The sequence below is a fragment of the Cherax quadricarinatus genome, chromosome 18, assembly GCF_038502225.1.
Source record: "Cherax quadricarinatus isolate ZL_2023a chromosome 18, ASM3850222v1, whole genome shotgun sequence".
Lineage (NCBI taxonomy): Eukaryota > Metazoa > Arthropoda > Malacostraca > Decapoda > Parastacidae > Cherax > Cherax quadricarinatus.
In genome coordinates this window covers 30,529,998-30,549,002 of record NC_091309.1, presented here as the reverse complement: position 1 = coordinate 30,549,002, position 19,005 = coordinate 30,529,998, and the positions used below count along the sequence as shown (strand labels likewise).

Sequence of the window (19,005 nt, the reverse complement as noted above, 5' to 3'; positions counted from 1 at the left end):
AGTAAAATCCTACACACAACTTTGCACCAACTGCTTACAGTGTTTGCCTAGTTTTTAATCACAATTCTCAACTGAACTCTTTGTTCAAGACTTTCCAGCATTATCAAAATGTAAAATAAGTATTTACTCCAAAAATAAAGGTTCTAAAATTTATTGTAAAAACATGATTTTAAACAACTTTAGAAAAAATTAGGATCTGAACAAGACAAAACATTTCTAAAACTAGTCTTTAGCCTCAGTACTTGAATGATTAGAGCACTGGCCTAGTAATTTTACAACTGGTTTGTCCTATGTTCAAATCCTGTCTGCTTCCTGAGTTGTTCTAAAATTTATAGAGAGAACAGTACATCATTTGCAATGAATATATACCCAAGAGCCATAACACCTGTACTAAGGCACTCCCTATGAGCATAAAAAAAGAGCCTATGATGACATTCTGTGCAATACATGCACATGGCAGAACCAAAATGCTTCCCAAGACATGCAATGGTAGGTTGATCAAATTTCCCACACCCTAAATTCTTGCATGACACCACATACCCTTGTCAGTCAAGAACCATTCACTAGTTATATCCCTAAATAAAAATAAACTCTCATAGTAACACAACTATGCAATAGATGGTCACTACAACAATATCAATGACAACAACATTTTTAATCAACTATTTCCCCTAAAGAATGCCTCAGCATATGAGAAATGCTTGTGTCCAGCACCCCATCACCTTGAGGAAATTTTAGAGTGCCAAAAATCAAGTGAAGTGCAATGAGAGCTTGTCCCCCTAATTATAGTTCATAGTTTACCTGGAAGGCTCTAGTTGTGCACATAAACACCTATACTTTTAAATTGTGCTCAATTAATTATATGGAATTCACAAATAATACTTACCATTAAAAGTTAGACATAATTGCAAAGATGCAAAACATACTATATATACATATTTTACACTATACACAAGACAAAATTACAATAAGAATTTTAATTGGGCACAATTTGGGACTATAGATAAAATCCCAAGTGCAGAAGCTTAGGTTAAGGTTTGTTAGCCTCCACATGACAACCACGCCCACCTCACCAACGCGTCTAGCAAAAATTATTTAAACAAAAACAGATGTAATGAAGTTTATCAACGTACAGATAAAAATGTGATAAAGTACAAGTGCTACACAAAAACTATCACTGAACTTTAAAAATATAGATTAATAATGTGCACTTCAAACTCATTAACCAAAATCTACATCTCACTGATACACAGCTCTACCTATTAAGTATTCATCCTGCTATAATTAATCAACAATACTGTGCACTTCATAATATGTATTGAGAATTACTTTTAATGTATCCTCCCAAAGGCAACCAAATTACCAACTAGTCTCTACACTACAAAACTTCTCCATCAAAATAAAAGCCTGAAGATAATTGATATATTTCCCATACTATTATTGATAAAGCACCATCTAGGTATTTTAAACCAGGGAATGTGGGAAAAGCCCAAAGGACTCCTGCAATACATTCACCATACCCAGACACAAGCCTAAACACTCCACTCCCCTATTTGCCTCCAGCCACCTTCTACTCATATGCTTATTCAGAATTGGGCATTCAACAGAAGCAATAATTAAGCCCTTGATACACACAATTAACACAAATTGTGAAGCTAAACAGCAACCAAAACATGTTAGTGAGAAAAGTTCGGGCATACATTCAGCTAAATCTGGAACCGCATTCATAGCAAGAAATATTCATCTAACCTAACAAAGATATTTTTATCAAGTGAAAGCAGGCATTTTAGCAACGATCAAAGAGACTAATCGTATTAAAAAATAAGGACTTCACTACCTACAAAGGGCTTAGAAAATGCCATCCAAAGATGCAGTATCCTGAGATTATGGCACAGAAAGCATGATACAAGGCAAGTTTGGAAGCTCTATATTTTCAACATTACTGAAACCTTATTCTCACTATAGGGGGAAGAACCATCTAAGGGTTACTACTTCTATATACAACAAGTTTTGCTTTTTATTTATTTATTTTTAAAGTCGAGGGAAGCCAGGGAGGGAAATACTGTGCTGCAAAGGATACTGATTGCAAACATTTAAGTTCCTTGGGAAAACTGCCCATATAACTGCAAGTGAGGATATATACAATTTTGAATAAAATGAACTAAAACAACCATTACTTTTCAGCCAATGCACCTGGTTTTCGTTAAAGAATTCTTGAAGGCTTCTTGCAAAAATTCTTAAGTGTAAATTATATACTTCAATGCAAGTACAACTGAAATTGGATACTGTGATGATAAATGTTTAACCCTACTCTGAATATTGTTAATAATGGTAATTAGTCACTTTAAAATATATAAAATACCTCACTAACATATTATTGGCAAACCGTTGTATTTACCTTGTCTAACAATTCAGTCTCATCTGAACAAAATATCAAAAGTTAAATAAAGTCATTCTTTGTTCCATCTTACTGTCCTCATCTTAAGTGCACATTTATTAGAAATTGCATAGCAATGGAAAAAAAGAATTGCTACAAAGCATCTGAGAAAATTGTTAATCTTTAGTAAGAAACCAAGAAAGCATATATTTACATAAAATGAAGATAAATTCTATTTCCCTTCCTTTTTTCATGTTAGTGAATAAGGGTGTAAACTGAAAAGCAGGTCAATCAATCCAGCTTTACAGTTGGTTAGCAATCAGCAACTACATACTGCCAGGCAGCTGATGGACTAGCTGGTTAGTCTGGCAACAGTTGTGTTAATAAAAATGTGAGTTAATTTGGGAATATGGTGCACCATCCAAGCTAGCGAGCAGGTGGCAACGTGAGTGGTGGAAGGCAAAGGGGAGGAGCCGCCTACCCGTCCACGACGCGACTTGACGGTAGAAGACGCGTTGTTGGTGGCGTTGTTGTTGGTAGTGGTGGAGGGAGCATTCTGCCCCGGAAGCTGAAGGAGAAGGGTTGGGGTGGTGGAGGATGTTGCATTGGTACTAGTGACTGAGATGGTGGCAGTGTCATTGGGTGATGGTACTATGTGCATTGATGATGGTGTTAATGGATGGTGATTATTATTAGGTATACCTAAATCTGATTGATGTAAAGATGATGATGATGGTGATGGTGATAGTGATGGTGTGTTAGACTGATGGTGATATGGAAGTGCATGATGTTGTGGTTGTGGTGAATAGTGTGATTGATGATAATGATGTGAAGGATGGTGATGATGTGGTGGCACTGGAGGTGCAATATATGGAGAATGTTGTATAAGGGACTGTGATGGTGTTTGATATGGAAGTTGGGTTTGATGAAATAAATGATGATGGAGGGAGTTGGTGGAGGATGACTGGGACTGGGATGACTGACTGACCCCGGCTGATATGACTGACTTCTCTGATGTGATGCTGTTGCTCTTGCTGCTATCACCTCCAGCTGGGTCCTCCTCTGTGGAGTCTGTGAGTTAGTAAAGGTGTCACATTAATTTACCTCGTACCTAAATGTTGCATAATTTAGCACAAATACTTTTTTTTTAAATCTAACCAGATTTTATAAACAGACTCCAATTTTCTGATGTTTGATAAACTTAGATTTATGCCCCATAACTATCATTTAATTTTTAAGTACCTAGTGAAAATAATTATAAAAAAGATATAACTTATTACATATGATATTTTGAATATATAGTGCAAGAATTAAGTAGTACATGCATAATGGAATGCAAATAAAGTACAGTACATCTAATAATAATAAATATGAACAAGAAAAAACAAATGAAATTTAGCTACTTTAGCCTACAAACACTTTAAACAATTTCAAGTTAAATTTGAACCATTACCACTTGCTAATGGTAACATACTTTCCTTGACCTCAATACCTTGCATGCATACCTCACTCTTACCAAGTTCTTCATCTCTTCAATTTAATCTTCTTTTTATGTAAGTCATTTATGACTTTTCTTTCCTCATACACTTATAATTTTCTTCACTGTTCTACTGATATATATATAAATACCATGCCACTGTATTTATTCAAATTACAACTGAGTGTAAAAGCAACTAGTAAATTTTCAAAAGGCTGACATCACTAATGATTAGTATACAAGTTAATGGTATCCGCATAAAATGTGTATTAAAAAAATTATATGCACAGAATTTACTACAACAATCACATAGGGAGGGTCTTACACAATCTTTTTTTTTTTTTTTTTTAACTTTTCCAACAGATTTTGCTGAAGATTTCTTAAATTTATCAGTAATGCTGAGCTATCTCAAGAATTTCATTCTAACAGAAGGAATAGTTCCAGAAAATTTTCTTTTAAGTTTTATAAAGTAGTGTATCTTCCTAACCTATGTACATGTTTCCATGAAACCAAAATGCTAATCTACAGCTTACTTGACAGTATTTTGTTGCAGGATGCTATACTCACAAACTGGCTAAATAGTAACAGAAAATTACTGAAAATACATCATTACCAAGGTATGAATGTTCTTGCTCCCAATTAATTTATTATTGTGTAACATATCGGTAGTTTATAGTTTATGCAGAAATAATTTACCAATACAATGGCCTCAAGTAAATGTACGCCTACACTCTGGAGGAGGAGTGGGGATATCTGCAGACTGGAGGGTTCATTTGAACTGTATCATTTGCACACCTCTAGCAAGACAGTAAAAGATTGAATGATGGTGAAAGTGGTTCTTTTTTGAGTCACTCTACCTTGGTGGGAGACAGCCGGTGTATTAAAAAAAAAAAAAGTTGTTCACACACGGGAAGTAAAGAGACTATCTACTAAGACTCCAGATGAAAGATACAACAATTTTTTTTATTCTGCTTACTGACTGAGTTTTGGCTGTTCTGGATTTAAATTTGAATCCTTTATATTGTAGGCAGTTACAATAAACTTTTGTGCATAGTAACAGCACAGTCAAGTCCCTCTACTGCCAAACTCATTAACAAGAAAAGTCACTCAACAGAAATTACCACCTTAGCATGTTTAAAATGAATCACTGAATCTCTTACAGACACACCCATTAAAAAATGAAATTAAATTTTTACACAAGATGAACTCAATCCCTGTTATACTAAGTAACGAGGTATGAAGAACTAATTTCTGCTCGATCTGGAACATGCCATGCCTACCCTTACCTATTACTCAACTTGAATACACCCAGTTTGTTACACTAAGTCCCTATTTTCCTCTGGTCTAATGACCGTCACAACAGTAAGGTTACACGCAGGAATCAGCTCGGCCCATACCCCCCCAATACTGGTTGGCATCTTTAACTCATTCACTGTCTCCCACAAAGATCTACGTTACTGACACCAATGTCACTCACAAAGATCAATGTTTTAAGCCCAGTACCCTCAAATATTCTGTGAGAGGTCAATTTTGGTCTAGACATGAGAGACTGGGTGTGTGGTGAGTGCAGAGAAAAAAATCCTGCACACACACAGCAAATGATAGGGAAAGCAAACCTCTGCCTTTGTATTTAGTTTAAAATAGTAATCCTGAGATGTTTTCTAGTGTACTTTTTATGGTTTCATTCGCTATTTCTTAATATCAACTGATAAAATGGAAAACACACCAGTGAAACATGATTTTGGTTACCTTCACACCAGAAATACAGTGGAACCTCGGCTTACAAATGCCCCACCATGCAAATTTTTCAGGATACGAACCGTTATTTGGTCGATTTTTTGTTTCTGGATATGAAGGAAATTTCAGGATGCGAACTTCCCCCTCAAGGGAGGTTCCTTAACCCTTTGACTGTCACAACCCCAAATACTGAAGTTTCTCCTGGTGTCGAAAAATTTTTTGGGAAAAAAAAAAAAATTCTTTATGCAATGATAGATAATCTTTTCCCAATGGTAATGACACCAAAAGTATGAAATTTGATTGAAAACTAATGGAATTACACTCCCGCGAAATTAGTGATCTCAGCGATATATACGCATAGGCGATTTTGCCGACTGAGCCCTATTTACGGCCAATTCCATTGTTCCAGTCAACCAAACTCATAGCTATTTCTTTAGAACAACATTTTTTCTATCGACTGAGTACAGTGGACCCCCGGTTAACGATATTTTTTCACTCCAGAAGTATGTTCAGGTGCCAGTACAGTGGACCCCCGGTTAACGATATTTTTTCACTCCAGAAGTATGTTCAGGTGCCAGTACTGACCGAATTTGTTCCCATAAGGAATATTGTGAAGTAGATTAGTCCATTTCAGACCCCCAAACATACACGTGCAAACGCACTTACATAAATACACTTACATAATTGGTCGCATTCGGAGGTGATCATTATGCGGGGGTCCACTGTACTGACCGAATTTGTTCCCATAAGAAATATTGTGAAGTAGATTAGTCCATTTCAGACCCCCAAACATACACGTACAAACGCACTTACATAAATACACTTACATAATTGGTCACATTCGGAGGTAATCGTTATGCGGGGGTCCACTGTACAAGAAACCACCAATTTACTGATTTCAACTACCCAATAAAGTGGTCAGAAATTGGCTATTTGGCCAATTTCACAAAAATTAAAAAAGGTTGCCAATTTCAAAATAGGGTCCAGAATAAACAATTCGGACATTTTTGGCACTAAAATAACATATCCTCTGTTCATTAGTCACGTCTCCAGGCCCCTCTTATATTACTCTTGCTTTCTATTTTTATTTTTTATTCACACAAAAAAAATAGAAGATTTACTGTTATGCAGACAACTGCATTATTGTAAAAATGGCAGTATAAATACAGTGGTCCCTCGTTTATCGTAATTAATCCGTTCCTGGAGGTGTCACTATTATCGAAATCTACGATTTTCGAATCAATTTTCCCCATAAGAAATAATGTAAATACAATTAATCCGTTCCTGACACCCAGAAGTATTAAAACAAAAATTTTTTTTACATGAAATATAGATGTAGTACATAAACAATACAATGGGACATGATGAATGAAACATTAACAGCATAACACTTACCTTTATTGGCAATTCTTCTTAGTGTATGGAAGACTGGAGGAGAGAGAGAGATTGGATTATTTACAGTTTAGAAGAGGAATCCCATTCCATCAACACCTCAGGTACCAATTGCTTTTCTGGGGTTACTTCTCTTCTCTGTTTCTTAATGCCACTAGGACCAGCTTGAGAGTCACTGGAGTCCTGTCTCACAAAATAACTGTCATTAGAGCTCTGTTTCTGGTGTCTCTTTAACACTTCCCTAAAGTGGGCCAAGACTTTGTCACTGTACATGTTGCCAACATGGCTTGCAACAGCCTTGTCAGGGTGATGTTTCTCCATAAATCTTTCCATCTTACCCCACATTTCAAAAATCTCCTTAATTTCTGAAGAAGGCAACTTCTTCCATCTCTCTTCCTCCTCCTCTGCAGCAAGATTCTGAGCTGCGATCTGTTGCTCTTCCTGCTGAAGCTCTTGCAGCTCCTCAGTGGTGAGTTCTTCACTGTGGTCTTCCACCAACTCTTCCACATCCTCCAAACTCACATCCAACCCCATGGAACTCCCAATAGATTTAACAACAGACATAGGCTCATCAGGGTCAGCCCCAAACCCTTCAAAATCCCTCTTGTCAACACAATCTGGCCACAATTTTCTCCAAGCAGAGTTCAAAGTCCTGGTAGTCACTCCCTCCCAAGCCGTAACTATTAGGGTTATGCAATGGAGGATGCTGAAGTGTTCTCTCCAAAAATCTCTTACGGTCAAGTGAGTGTCTGAGGTCACATTCAAGCACCTTTGAAACATTGCTTTGGTGTAGTTTTTTTTTAAAGTTTGCAATGACCTGCTGGTCCATGGGCTGGAGGAGAGGAGTGGTATTCAGAGGCAAGAACTTTACTGTGATGAACCCAAACTCCTCAAAAATTAGGTCTTCCAAGTTTGGAGGATGAGCAGGTGCATTGTCCATTACTAGGAGGCACTTGAGATCCAATTTCTTTTCCAGGGGGTAATTCTTTCTTCACACTAGGGCCAAACGCTTCATTGAACCACTCGATGAAAATTTCCCTCATGACCCATGCCTTACTATTAGATTTCCAAAACACACAATTTACTCTTCATAACATTATTTTTCTGAATACAGTGGTCCCTCGTTGTTCGTAATTAATCCATTCCTGGAGCCGTTACTATAAACGAAATTTACGATTTACGAATCAATTTTCCCCATAAGAAATAATGTAAATACAATTAATCTGTTCCTGACACCCAGAAGTATTAAAACAAAAAAATTTTTAACATGAAATATGCATGTAGTACATAAACAATACAATGGGAAATGATGAATGAAACATTAACAGCATAACACTTACCTTTATTGGAGATTCTTCATAGTGTATGGGAGACTGGAGGAGGAGGAGAGAGTGGACTGTTTATAGTTTGGAAGGGGAATCCTTCCATCAACACCTCAGGTACCATTTGCTTTTCTGGGGTTGCTTCTCTTCTCTATTTCTTAATGCCACTAGGACCACCTTGAGAGTCACTGGAGTCCTGTCTCACAAAATAACTGTAGAGAGAGCTCTGTTTCTGGCGTGTCTTTAACACTTCCCTAAAATGGCTCAAGACTTTGTCACTGTACATGTTGCCAACCTGGCTTGCAACAACCTTGTTAGGGTAATGTTTCTCCATAAAGCTTTCCATCTTACCCCACATAGTAAAATTCTCTTTAATTTCTGAAGAAGGCACCTTCTTCCATCTCTCTTCCTCCTCCTCCTCTGCAGCAAGATTCTGAGCTGCGATGTGTTGCTCTTCCTGCTGAAGCTCTTGCAGCTCCTCAGTGGTGAGCTCTTCATTGTGGTCTTCCACCAATTCTTCCACATCCTCCAAACTCACATCCAACCCCATGGAACTCCCCAGTGCCACAATTGATTTTACAACAGACATAGGCTCATTAGGGTCAGTCCCAAATTCTTCAAAATCCCTCTTGTCAACACAATCTGGCCACAATTTTCTCCAGGCAGAGTTCAAAATCCTGGTAGTCACTCCCTCCCAAGCCATACCTATAAGGGTTATGCAGTGGAGGATGCTGATATGTTCTCTCCAAAATTCCCTTAGGGTCAAGTGAGTGTCTGTGGTCACAGTCAAGCACCTGTGAAACATTGCTTTTGTGTAGTTTTTTTTAAAGTTTGCAATAACCTGCTGGTCCATGGGTTGGAGGAGAGGAGTGGTATTCGGGGGGCAAGAACTTTACTGTGATGAACCCAAACTCCTCGAAAATTAGGTCATCCAAGTTTGGAGGATGAGCAGGTGCATTGTCCATTATTAGCAGGCACTTGAGATCCAATTTCTTTTCCAGGAGATACTCCTTCACACTAGGACCAAACACTTCATTGAACCACTTGACGAAAATTTCCCTCGTGACCCATGCCTTACTATTAGATTTCCAAAACACACACAATTTACTCTTCATGACATTGTTTTTCCTGAACACTCTGGGATTTTCAGAATGGTACACTAGTAATGGCTTCACTTTGAAATCCCCACTAGCATTAGCACAGAACATTAGCGTCAGCCTGTCTTTCATAGGCTTGTGTCCTGGCATTGCCTTTTCCTCTTGTGTAATGAAGGTTCTCCGGCATTTTCTTCCAAAAGAGGCCTGTTTCGTCACAATTGAACACTTGTTCAGGTTTCAGTCCTTCAGCCTCTATGTACTCCTGGAATTCATGCACATATTTTTCAGCCGCCTTGTGGTCCGAACTGGCAGCCTCACCATGCCTTACCACACTGTGTATGCCAGTACGGTTCTTAAATCTCTCAAACCAGCCTTTGCTGGCCTTAAATTCACTCACTTCACCACTATTTGCAGGCAATTTCTTTACCAAATCTTCATGAAACTGCCTAGCCTTTTCACAAATAAACAGTCATAAGAGTATCTCCTGCTAATTGTTTCTCATTTATCCACACCAATAATAACTTCTCAACCTCTTCCAGTACTGGTGATCTCGTTTTTGTCAGCATAGTTACTCCCTTTGCAACAACAGCATCCTTTATTTCATTTTTCTTGGCCACTATGGAACATAAGGTTGTGCAGGGTTTCTTATACATCCTGGACAGTTCGGCCACACTTGTACCACTTTCATATGTGTTCAATGATGGTTTTCTTAAATTCAATCGTATTTCTCACCTTCTTTACCACAGGCTTGGCACCAGGAGCTTTCTTTGGAGCCATGGTAGCTTATTTAGTACTTGCAAGCACTAAAATAAATGGAATATTATGAAATATTTTGCTGGAGCACGTGAGGGGACCTTCGCTCACTGGTAAACAATGCTAGACTGGCTGCCGCCCTGGCTCACGCCGTGGGTACGCATCCCGGACGAACTACGACTCGCGAGTCAACCTATGAAAAGTGAGTCCATGTTTATACGAAAATACCTCTATGATTGGCGAATTTTACGATTGCCGGGAACTACGAAAAGCGGAGGACCACTGTACTCTGGGATTTTCAGAATGGTACACTAGTAACGGCTTCACTTTGAAATCCCCACTAGTATTAGCACAGAACATGAGTGTCAGCCTGTCTTTCATAGGCTTGTTTCCTGGCAGTGCCTTTTCCTCCTGAGTAATGTAGGTCCTCTTTGGCATTTTCTTCCAAAAGAGGCCTGTTTCGTCACAATTGAACACTTGTTCAGGTTTCAGTCCTTCAGCCTCTATGTACTCCTTGAATTCATGCACATACTTTTCAGCCGCTTTGTGGTCCGAACTGGCAGCCTCACCATGCCTTACCACACTGTGTATGCCAGTACAGTTCTTAAATCTCTCAAACCAACCTTTGCTGGCCTTAAATTCACTCACATCACCACTAGTTTCAGGCAATTTCTTTACCAGATCATCGTGCAACTGCCTAGCCTTTTCACAAATAATCGACGTCATAATACTATCTCCTGCTAATTGTTTCTCGTTTATCCACACCAATAATAACTTCTCAACCTCTTCGAGTACTGGTGATCTCATTTTTGTCAGCATATTTACCCCCTTTGCAACAACAGCATCCTTGATTTCCTTTTTCTTGGCCATGATGGAAGATATGGTTGTATAGGGTTTGTTATACATCCTGGCCAGTTCGGCCACATGTACGCCACTTTCATATTGTTCAATGATGTTTTTCTTAAATTCAATCATATTTCTCACCTTTACCAAAGGCTTGGCACTAGCTTTCTTTGGAGCCATGGTAGCTTATTTAGTACTTGCAAGCACTAAAATGAATGGAATACAGTGGACCCCCGCATAACGATATTAATCCGTTCCTGAGAGCTCATTGTTATGCGAAATTATCATTATGCGAATGAATTTTCCCCAAAAGAAATAATGGAAATCAAATTAATCCGTGCAAGACACCCCAAAGTATGAAAAAAAAAATTTTACCACATGAAATATTAATTTTAATACACACAAACTGAAAAACGCATGCACAGTTACATGACACTTACCTTTATTGAAGATCTGGTGATGATTGATGGGATGGGAGGAGGAGAGAGTCTTAGTGTTTAGAAGGGGAATCCCCTTCCATTAAGACTTGAGGTGTCAAGTCCTTTTCTGGGGTTACTTCCCTTCTTTTTATGTCACTAGGACCAACTTCAGAGTCACTGGACTTCCGTCGCACAACATATCTGTCCATAGTTGCCTGTACCTCTCGTTCCTTTATGACTTCCCTAAGTGTTTCACAACAGTGTCAGTGTAATAGTCACCAGCACGGCTTGCAATAGCCGTGTTAGGGTGATTGTCATCAAAAAAGGTTTGCACTTTAAGCCACATTCCACACATTTCCTTAATCTTTGAAGTAGGCAACTTCTTCAATTTCTCTCTCCCCTCCTCCGAACCAGTTTCCTCAGGTCTGGCCTCTTGCTGTTGAAGTTGATCTAGCAGCTCATCAGTGGTTAGTTCTTCATTGTCCTCCTCTACCAACTCTTCCACATCATCCCCACTAACCTCCAACCCCAAGGACTTTCCCAATGCCACAATGGATTCCTCAACTGACATACTCCTCTCAGGGTTAGCCTGAAACCCTTCAAAATCCCTTTGGTCTACACATTCTGGCCACAGTTTCTTTCAAGCAGAGTTCAAGGTCCTCTTAGTCACTCCCTCCCAAGCCTTACCTATAAGGTTTACACAATTGAGGATATTAAAGTGATCTCTCCAAAACTCTCTTACAGTCAATGGAGTTTCTGAGGTCACTACAAAGCACCTTTCAAACAGAGCTTTGGTGTACAGTTTTTTGAAGTTTGCAATAACCTGCTGGTCCATGGGAGGCAGGAGAGGAGTGGTATTAGGAGGCAAAAACTTCACTTTAATGAAGCTCATGTCCCCATAAAGTCGCTCTGCCACGTCTGTAGGATGACCAGGGGCATTGTCTAACACCAGGAGGCACTTAAGGTCTAATTTCTTTTCAGTTAGGTAATCTTTCACATTGGGGGCAAATGCATGACGTAACCAGTCATAGAAAAAGTCCCTAGTGACCCATGCCTTACTGTTTGCCCTCCACAGCACACACAAAGCCTTGAGGATATTCTTTTGCCTGAACGCTCTGGGAGTTTCTGAGTGATACACTAATAAAGGCTTCACTTTGCAATCACCACTAGCATTGGAACACATCAACAGAGTAAGCTTGTCTTTCATAGGCTTATGTCCTGGGAGTGCCTTTTCCTCCTGAGTAATGTAGGTCCTGCTAGGCATTTTCTTCCAAAACAGGCCTGTTTCATCACAATTAAACATTTGTTCAGATTTCAGTCCTTCACTGTCTATGTACTCCTTGAATTCCTGCACATATTTTTCAGCTGCTTTGTGGTCCGAACTGGCAGCCTCGCCATGCCTTATCACACTATGTATGCCACTACGCTTCTTAAATCTCTCAAACCAACCTTTGCTGGCCTTAAATTCACTCACATCATCACTAGTTGCAGGAATTTTTTTAATTAAATCCTCATACAACTTCCTAGCCTTTTCACTTATGATCACTTGAGAGATGCTATCTCCTGCTATCTGTTTTTCATTTATCCATACCAATAAGAGTCTCTCAACATCTTCCATCACTTGCGATCTCAGTTTCGAAAACACAGTTGAACCTTTGGCAAGAACAGCTTGCTTGATTGCCGTTTTGTTGCCCACAATAGTAGCGATGGTTGATTGGGGTTTATTATACAACCTGGCCAGCTCGGAGACACACACTCCACTTTCATACTTAGCAATGATCTCTTTCTTCATCTCTATAGTAATTCTCACCCTCATTGCTGTAGGGTTGGCACTAGAAGCTTTCTTGGGGCCCATGGTCACTTATTTCGCAGATAAAATCACCAAAAACACTGTAATAATATGAAATGTTCCAATTGTATGCTTGGATGTTACTGCGGAGGCTGGCTGGTAAACAATGCCACCGGCGGAACATGTGAGGTTGTCTCAGGCCGCACATTAGACGCGTCTCGGACGAACAGCGTTGAGCGAGTTTTTTAGCGGTATGCGAGGCAAAATCTTAGCGATAAAATGTATCGGTATGCGGATTTAACGTTATGTAATGCCAACAGTATGCGGGGGTCCACTGTACTATTATGAAATATTTCGTATGAGCAAGTGAGGGGACTGTCGCTCACTGGTAAACAATGTCACACTGGCTGGGAAGGGAGGCCGCCCTGGCTCAGTGCGTGAGTACGCGTCCCGGACGAATTACTATTTGTGAGTCAATCTACGATTAGCGAGCCCATATTTTGACGAAAATATCGCTACAATTTCCGAAAATTACGACTCTCGAGCCCTATGATTATCAAGGGACCACTGTAATATTAGTGCACTAGTGAAAGAATATTAGACTCCCCAGTTGATGTCTACTGGATGTGTGGTGTGATTTGCTTACTCTTGAACATTGGTAAAAATCGAACATTTCTGTTACTTTGAGCTCAATTTCAAGGTCGTTTTCATCGTGAAACTAATCAAAATTATCTCTATTTCTGTAATATGTTTTCCATTCTATCAAATGAGACCAAGAAAACGAGAATACAACCATAAATACTATAGGAAAATTACACCTCAAAGTCGACATTTTAATCCAAAAACACAGTCTTTGGATTAAAATGCTGTTTTTTTCCTCTCATGATGCACTGCATGCTGCAGGATTTTTTTTATACAGTGCACACTGACCACACAGACCCATTCTCTTACATGTGGGCCTACCAGATTTCTCCTGCTTGATTTGAAGCCGCTAGAATTATAGAGTACGTATACTATATATGTCCAGAACACTAGCTTGTAAAACGTATATATACGGCCGAAACAGTCAAAGGGTTAAATAAATAAATAAATATTTATTTCTTTACAAAGGTTACAGTGTGTGTTTACATATCATAATTGGAGCAATGAAAGCCACCATCATGCCAAGGCACTTTCGGCAGACTTAACCTAATACTTATAGACTAAGTCTAGGCAAGTGAAAAGTATACTAGTAGTGGTTACCAATGTTTTGCTGATAGTGGTGCCAACTACTGGCAGCCTTTTGAAGTTTCTCCTTACTGTTATTATTATTATTATTATATTGTATTATCATTATTATATTGTATTATTATTATTATTATATTGTATTATCATTATTATATTGTATTATTATTATAATTATTATTAGTAGTAGTATATACGTGGTGATGGGCTCTTGATCTAGGGAATTGGATCTCTGCTCCAGTTCCCTAAATAAATAAATAATAAATTATATGTATATATTAATAAAAATTATAACAATAATAATAATACAATATAATTCATGTAGTAATAATAATAATAGTAATATGTTGTCATTTTTAGACATCTCGTAATTTTTTTTCATGTTTTTGTGCCAAATGCTTCAAAATACAAATTGGTAACCCTCTGGGTGGCTGTAGGTACAGCTAGACCACGGCTATCTCAAGGGTCACAAGGAAGAGGAGGTGCGCCACTCTGAGTGACCGCAGTAGACCCTTGGGATGTGTAATTTTGTCTTATATTGTACAAATTTCTTACACAATACCTCACCCAAGGAGACAGTATTTACGTACAATCAGCAAGAAGCAATTAGAAACTATGAAAAAGGCTAGAGAAACAAACAAGGTGGCAGCATAGAGTGAGGCAGCTGACTGCCACCACCACCACCACTGTGGCCACAGTGATCACGTCTTCACCTATACGTATATACATCTGTCTTGACCACACCTGTGGTTATGTGACAACCTCACCACTAATCATAGATAAACACAAGCTAGGTGTGGGGTTATGGACTGAGAAGATACTAGAGTGGGAGAATAAACGGCAGATGCTTTCTGCCGCTGCCGGTGTCGGTATCACTTGCCATATTATGGCCTATTTTATTCACTCTAGAGTATATATCATGTTTCTTTGTTATTAATATTGTTTATTATGACATATTAGATGAATGGTGATAGATAACTAAGCCGTAGAGTTGATATTAGCATTATTTTGTCATGCCTTCTGAGAGGCTGGAACGGATTAATTGCATTTCTATTAAGTTAAATGAGGAAAATTGACTCAGCATACGAACAAATCAGGATATGAACAAGGTCATGGAATGGACTAAATTCATAAGCCGAGGTTCCACCGTAGTTTGAAATAAGACTAAGGTGATGGATTTTTTTTTTTTTTTGTGATTTTCCTGATGGAGGGTAGGGGGCCCCCCCAACCCATGTCAGTCTGTTCTAAGGGTTTTTAATAGGTCTGCTTCGATTATTGAGACAGCCTGAACAATGACCAACCATTCTTGATTATATTTTATTATCCAAAAAAAAAGAGTAAAACTTAAATTTTTTGTGTGATGATGGATTCAAAACGGGGGTAAAAATGTTATACAGGAGGGGCCTAAGAACATGGTTAATGAACAGAGAAAAGCTTTAAGGCCTGGAATGCCTGCATTGTTTATTTTTGACTCTCTAATTGGAATTTACTAAAATTTTGAAAAAAAAAAAAAAAAAGGGGGGGGGGGTAAAGTAGGGTAGTTTTCTCTTTCTGCCACTGACACTTGCAGTGTCTATTTTATTTCCTGCTCTTCTTGTCCTCTCCAATACTTTGGAAAAACTGGCCACCATCTTTCTGATAGACTTACTAGTATATATCAGGGTCCTGGCTTTGTTTCTGTAGATGCCTTTCTCTCTCGTTCAATTTTCATATGTCCCAAATTTCAGAACACTCATGAGCTGATATTATCTTTATAACCTCTACACCTTTGTTATATTTTCATTGCCTTTCCTGTCTTCTGCCTAGGTGGGTTTGACTCATGAAATCGTAATGACACTACTGCAAACAAACCATACCATGTGCAGGGCTTGAACCTGCAGTTATAATTATTGTAGCCAGTTGGCCCAGTAGCTAACGTGTCGGTCTGGAGTTTTACAACTAACCGTGGGTTCAAGCCCTACCCATGGAATGGTTTTTTAGGTGGGTTTTGCTCCACAGGAGATTTTGTTCTACCCCCATGGGCCATTAGCTCTCCTGAAGTGCTCCTCAATTCTATTCTTACTCTGTTCTTACTCTGCCTTTTTTTTTTCACTACCTCTACCAGTACTACACTACTGTAACTACTACTACTACTACTACCACCACTACCACCACTGCTTTCTCCTCCTGTTCTACCACCCCCGTCCCTTTTTCATATAAATTCTGGGTCCCTTTCTTTCTCACTTCTATGTGACTAGTTAATGGTCCAAGTGGGATTGAAACACTGTCATAAGTTTCAATCTCCAATGTAGAGGTTATGTCTATTTTCAAGCCACATTATTGTGCTTGTTTTCTTTATGGTGACTAATTAAGAACCCAGCATGCAAAGCTGGAAAGAGCAGTTACCAACCAAGAACCTCAGCATTATCCTTGTACTTTCAGTGTATAGAGCCCCTGCCTCACAAAGAACATTGACTAATAAATAACAAAAAGGCACAATACCGTGACTGGAACGATACACAAATAACCCGCACATAAAAGAGAGAAGCTTACGACGACGTTTCAGTCCGACATGGACCATTGACAAAGTCACGTGACTTTGTCAATGGTCCAAGTCGGACCGAAACGTCGTCGTAAGCTTCTCTCTTTTATGTGCGGGTTATTTGTGTAACATTAACTAATCTTTAAAGGCATGTGCAACAATCATGAACAATTGTAGCTGCAGGGAATTATTAGTATTAAAATAAAAAAGAAGGGCTAAACCTACAAGGGTCATACAGCACAGCAGGGCAGGGAAGGGTGCAGGGGTATTGGGTAGCAAGTGGGAGAAGTATTATTATCAGGTCATGAAGTGCAGCACGGCAGTGGATAGTGCAGGGGTAGAGGGTAGCAAGAGATTGAGGTAGAAAGGGCCATCAGCAAGAAGGGAAGGTAAAGTAAGGGCAGTAGAGCAGTGACAATGTTAGAAGTAAATTCTGCATGCCCGTTGATAGAGTGGGCAATCCAACAGAATATGGCTAACAGAAACTGGTACCTGACAATTCTCACAGAGTGGAACTGGGCACCTCCCCATGAGATACCCATGAGTAAGACGAGTGTGGCCGATGTGAAGATGGGAGAGAGTAGTCTCCCAACCTCGACACTGATGACAGGACGGCCAGACACCTACGTGTATACGTACTTGGTTTAACAGAAAGTAATTTGTTATGTAGCAGATCAAACCAACATTGTTGCCAATGGGTGCGAAGGTGGGTACCAATTACGGAAAAATAGTCTGTGAATGGAACACCTCTGTATGAAACTGGGAGGTCATGTACTGCTGACCACACAGCAGTATCTGCCTGTTCATTGCCCTGTATGTCAACATGACCAGGGACCCAACAAAAAACATCTTTGTGCTTGCTAGAGATACGGCAACATCAAAGTTGGATACGAAAAACCAGGGGAAGAAGTGTATGAAATTTTCATATAGCCTGTAAAGCACTAAGGGAATCTGAAACAACCACAAATGGTGACAGCAACCGGTGAAGAGCAAAAGGCACAGAGGCATAAATGTAATCCCTGGTGATGGATGGGATTAAGACTAGAGTAGTTGCAGGAGAGGCCTCTGAACATATCTGGTCGCCAAAATCGAGTTTCGATAAAATGAGCGTTGAATGTAGGTGAAGGAGAGTTCAACGATCAGCCTCCCCGTGAAAGATGAGCGAGAGTTTTAAGGAGGTTCAGCTGGCTATGACAAGTTGCCTTCAGAGGTAATGCAGTCTCCAGGATAAATAAAGGTCAAATCGAAGGCCAAGAATCCTGACCATATCACGTTCTGGGATATGTGAGCCATATAGGTACAATGGATGATCAGAGACGACAGAACGTCTAGTGAAAGTAATCTGGAAAGTTTTAGTACTAGAAAATTTAAAACCATAAATAGTGACTCAATTAGAAACCCAGTTGACCAAATGCTGGAGAGAAACTGCAATAAGGTGACAGTCAGCGCCTGCACAAGCTAAAGCAAAGTCATCAGCGTAGAGTGATGACCAAATATTAGATGGAAGAAAAGATGCCAGATCAAGGAGAAAAAGTGTTGTGCTCAGATCACATCCCTGGGGGACACCTTGGACAAGTCTGGGGAAAGCATATTACAGAAGACCGTCATTTAGCACGAGTTTATTTGGCATGATTTGGGTACAGCACGATTGAAGAATTGCAGCACAATTTTATGTAACATGTCCTAAGATGAATTTAACACGGTTCAGTTTGTGGGAAGGAAAAAAACTTCCCTTTTCCTCAAGCAGCCGCCATGTTGTGGATCAGTGGGGAAGACCTCCCGCCGTCCCAAGCCACCCCCGATGCAACTCCACCATCCCAGCATTCGTACTTCATACGTGTCCAGGCCAACTTCTTTGCTACAAGCTTATGATTGTGAATTGTGTTTTGATCTTTTAATTGCTATATCTTGTATCTGCCAAACAATCATGACACCCAGTAAGCATACCAGCGTTGCTCAAAGTGGCAAGAAAAGGTGTAAGCATTTAAGTCTCAGAATTAACGAAGGAAACAAAGATATTAGACAAGACATCCTGTGGCCATAATGAAGTGTTA

The 19,005-nt window shown here is 39.3% G+C and overlaps 1 protein-coding gene across 7 annotated transcripts in view; it reads right to left on the bottom strand.

The window, feature by feature from the left end:
* Window positions 1-19,005, bottom strand: part of Tao (Serine/threonine-protein kinase Tao) — a 330,915-nt gene that overhangs the window by 156,766 nt on the left and 155,144 nt on the right. For 5 of the 7 annotated variants that reach the window (XM_070086374.1, XM_070086370.1, XM_070086373.1 and 2 more), the window contains exon 8: window positions 2,859-3,448. In XM_070086374.1, coding sequence (XP_069942475.1) covers window positions 2,859-3,448 — 590 coding nt within the window. The remainder of the gene's footprint in view (window positions 1-2,858; window positions 3,449-19,005) is intronic. The other 2 variants (XM_070086375.1, XM_070086376.1) reach the window with 1 other exon arrangement.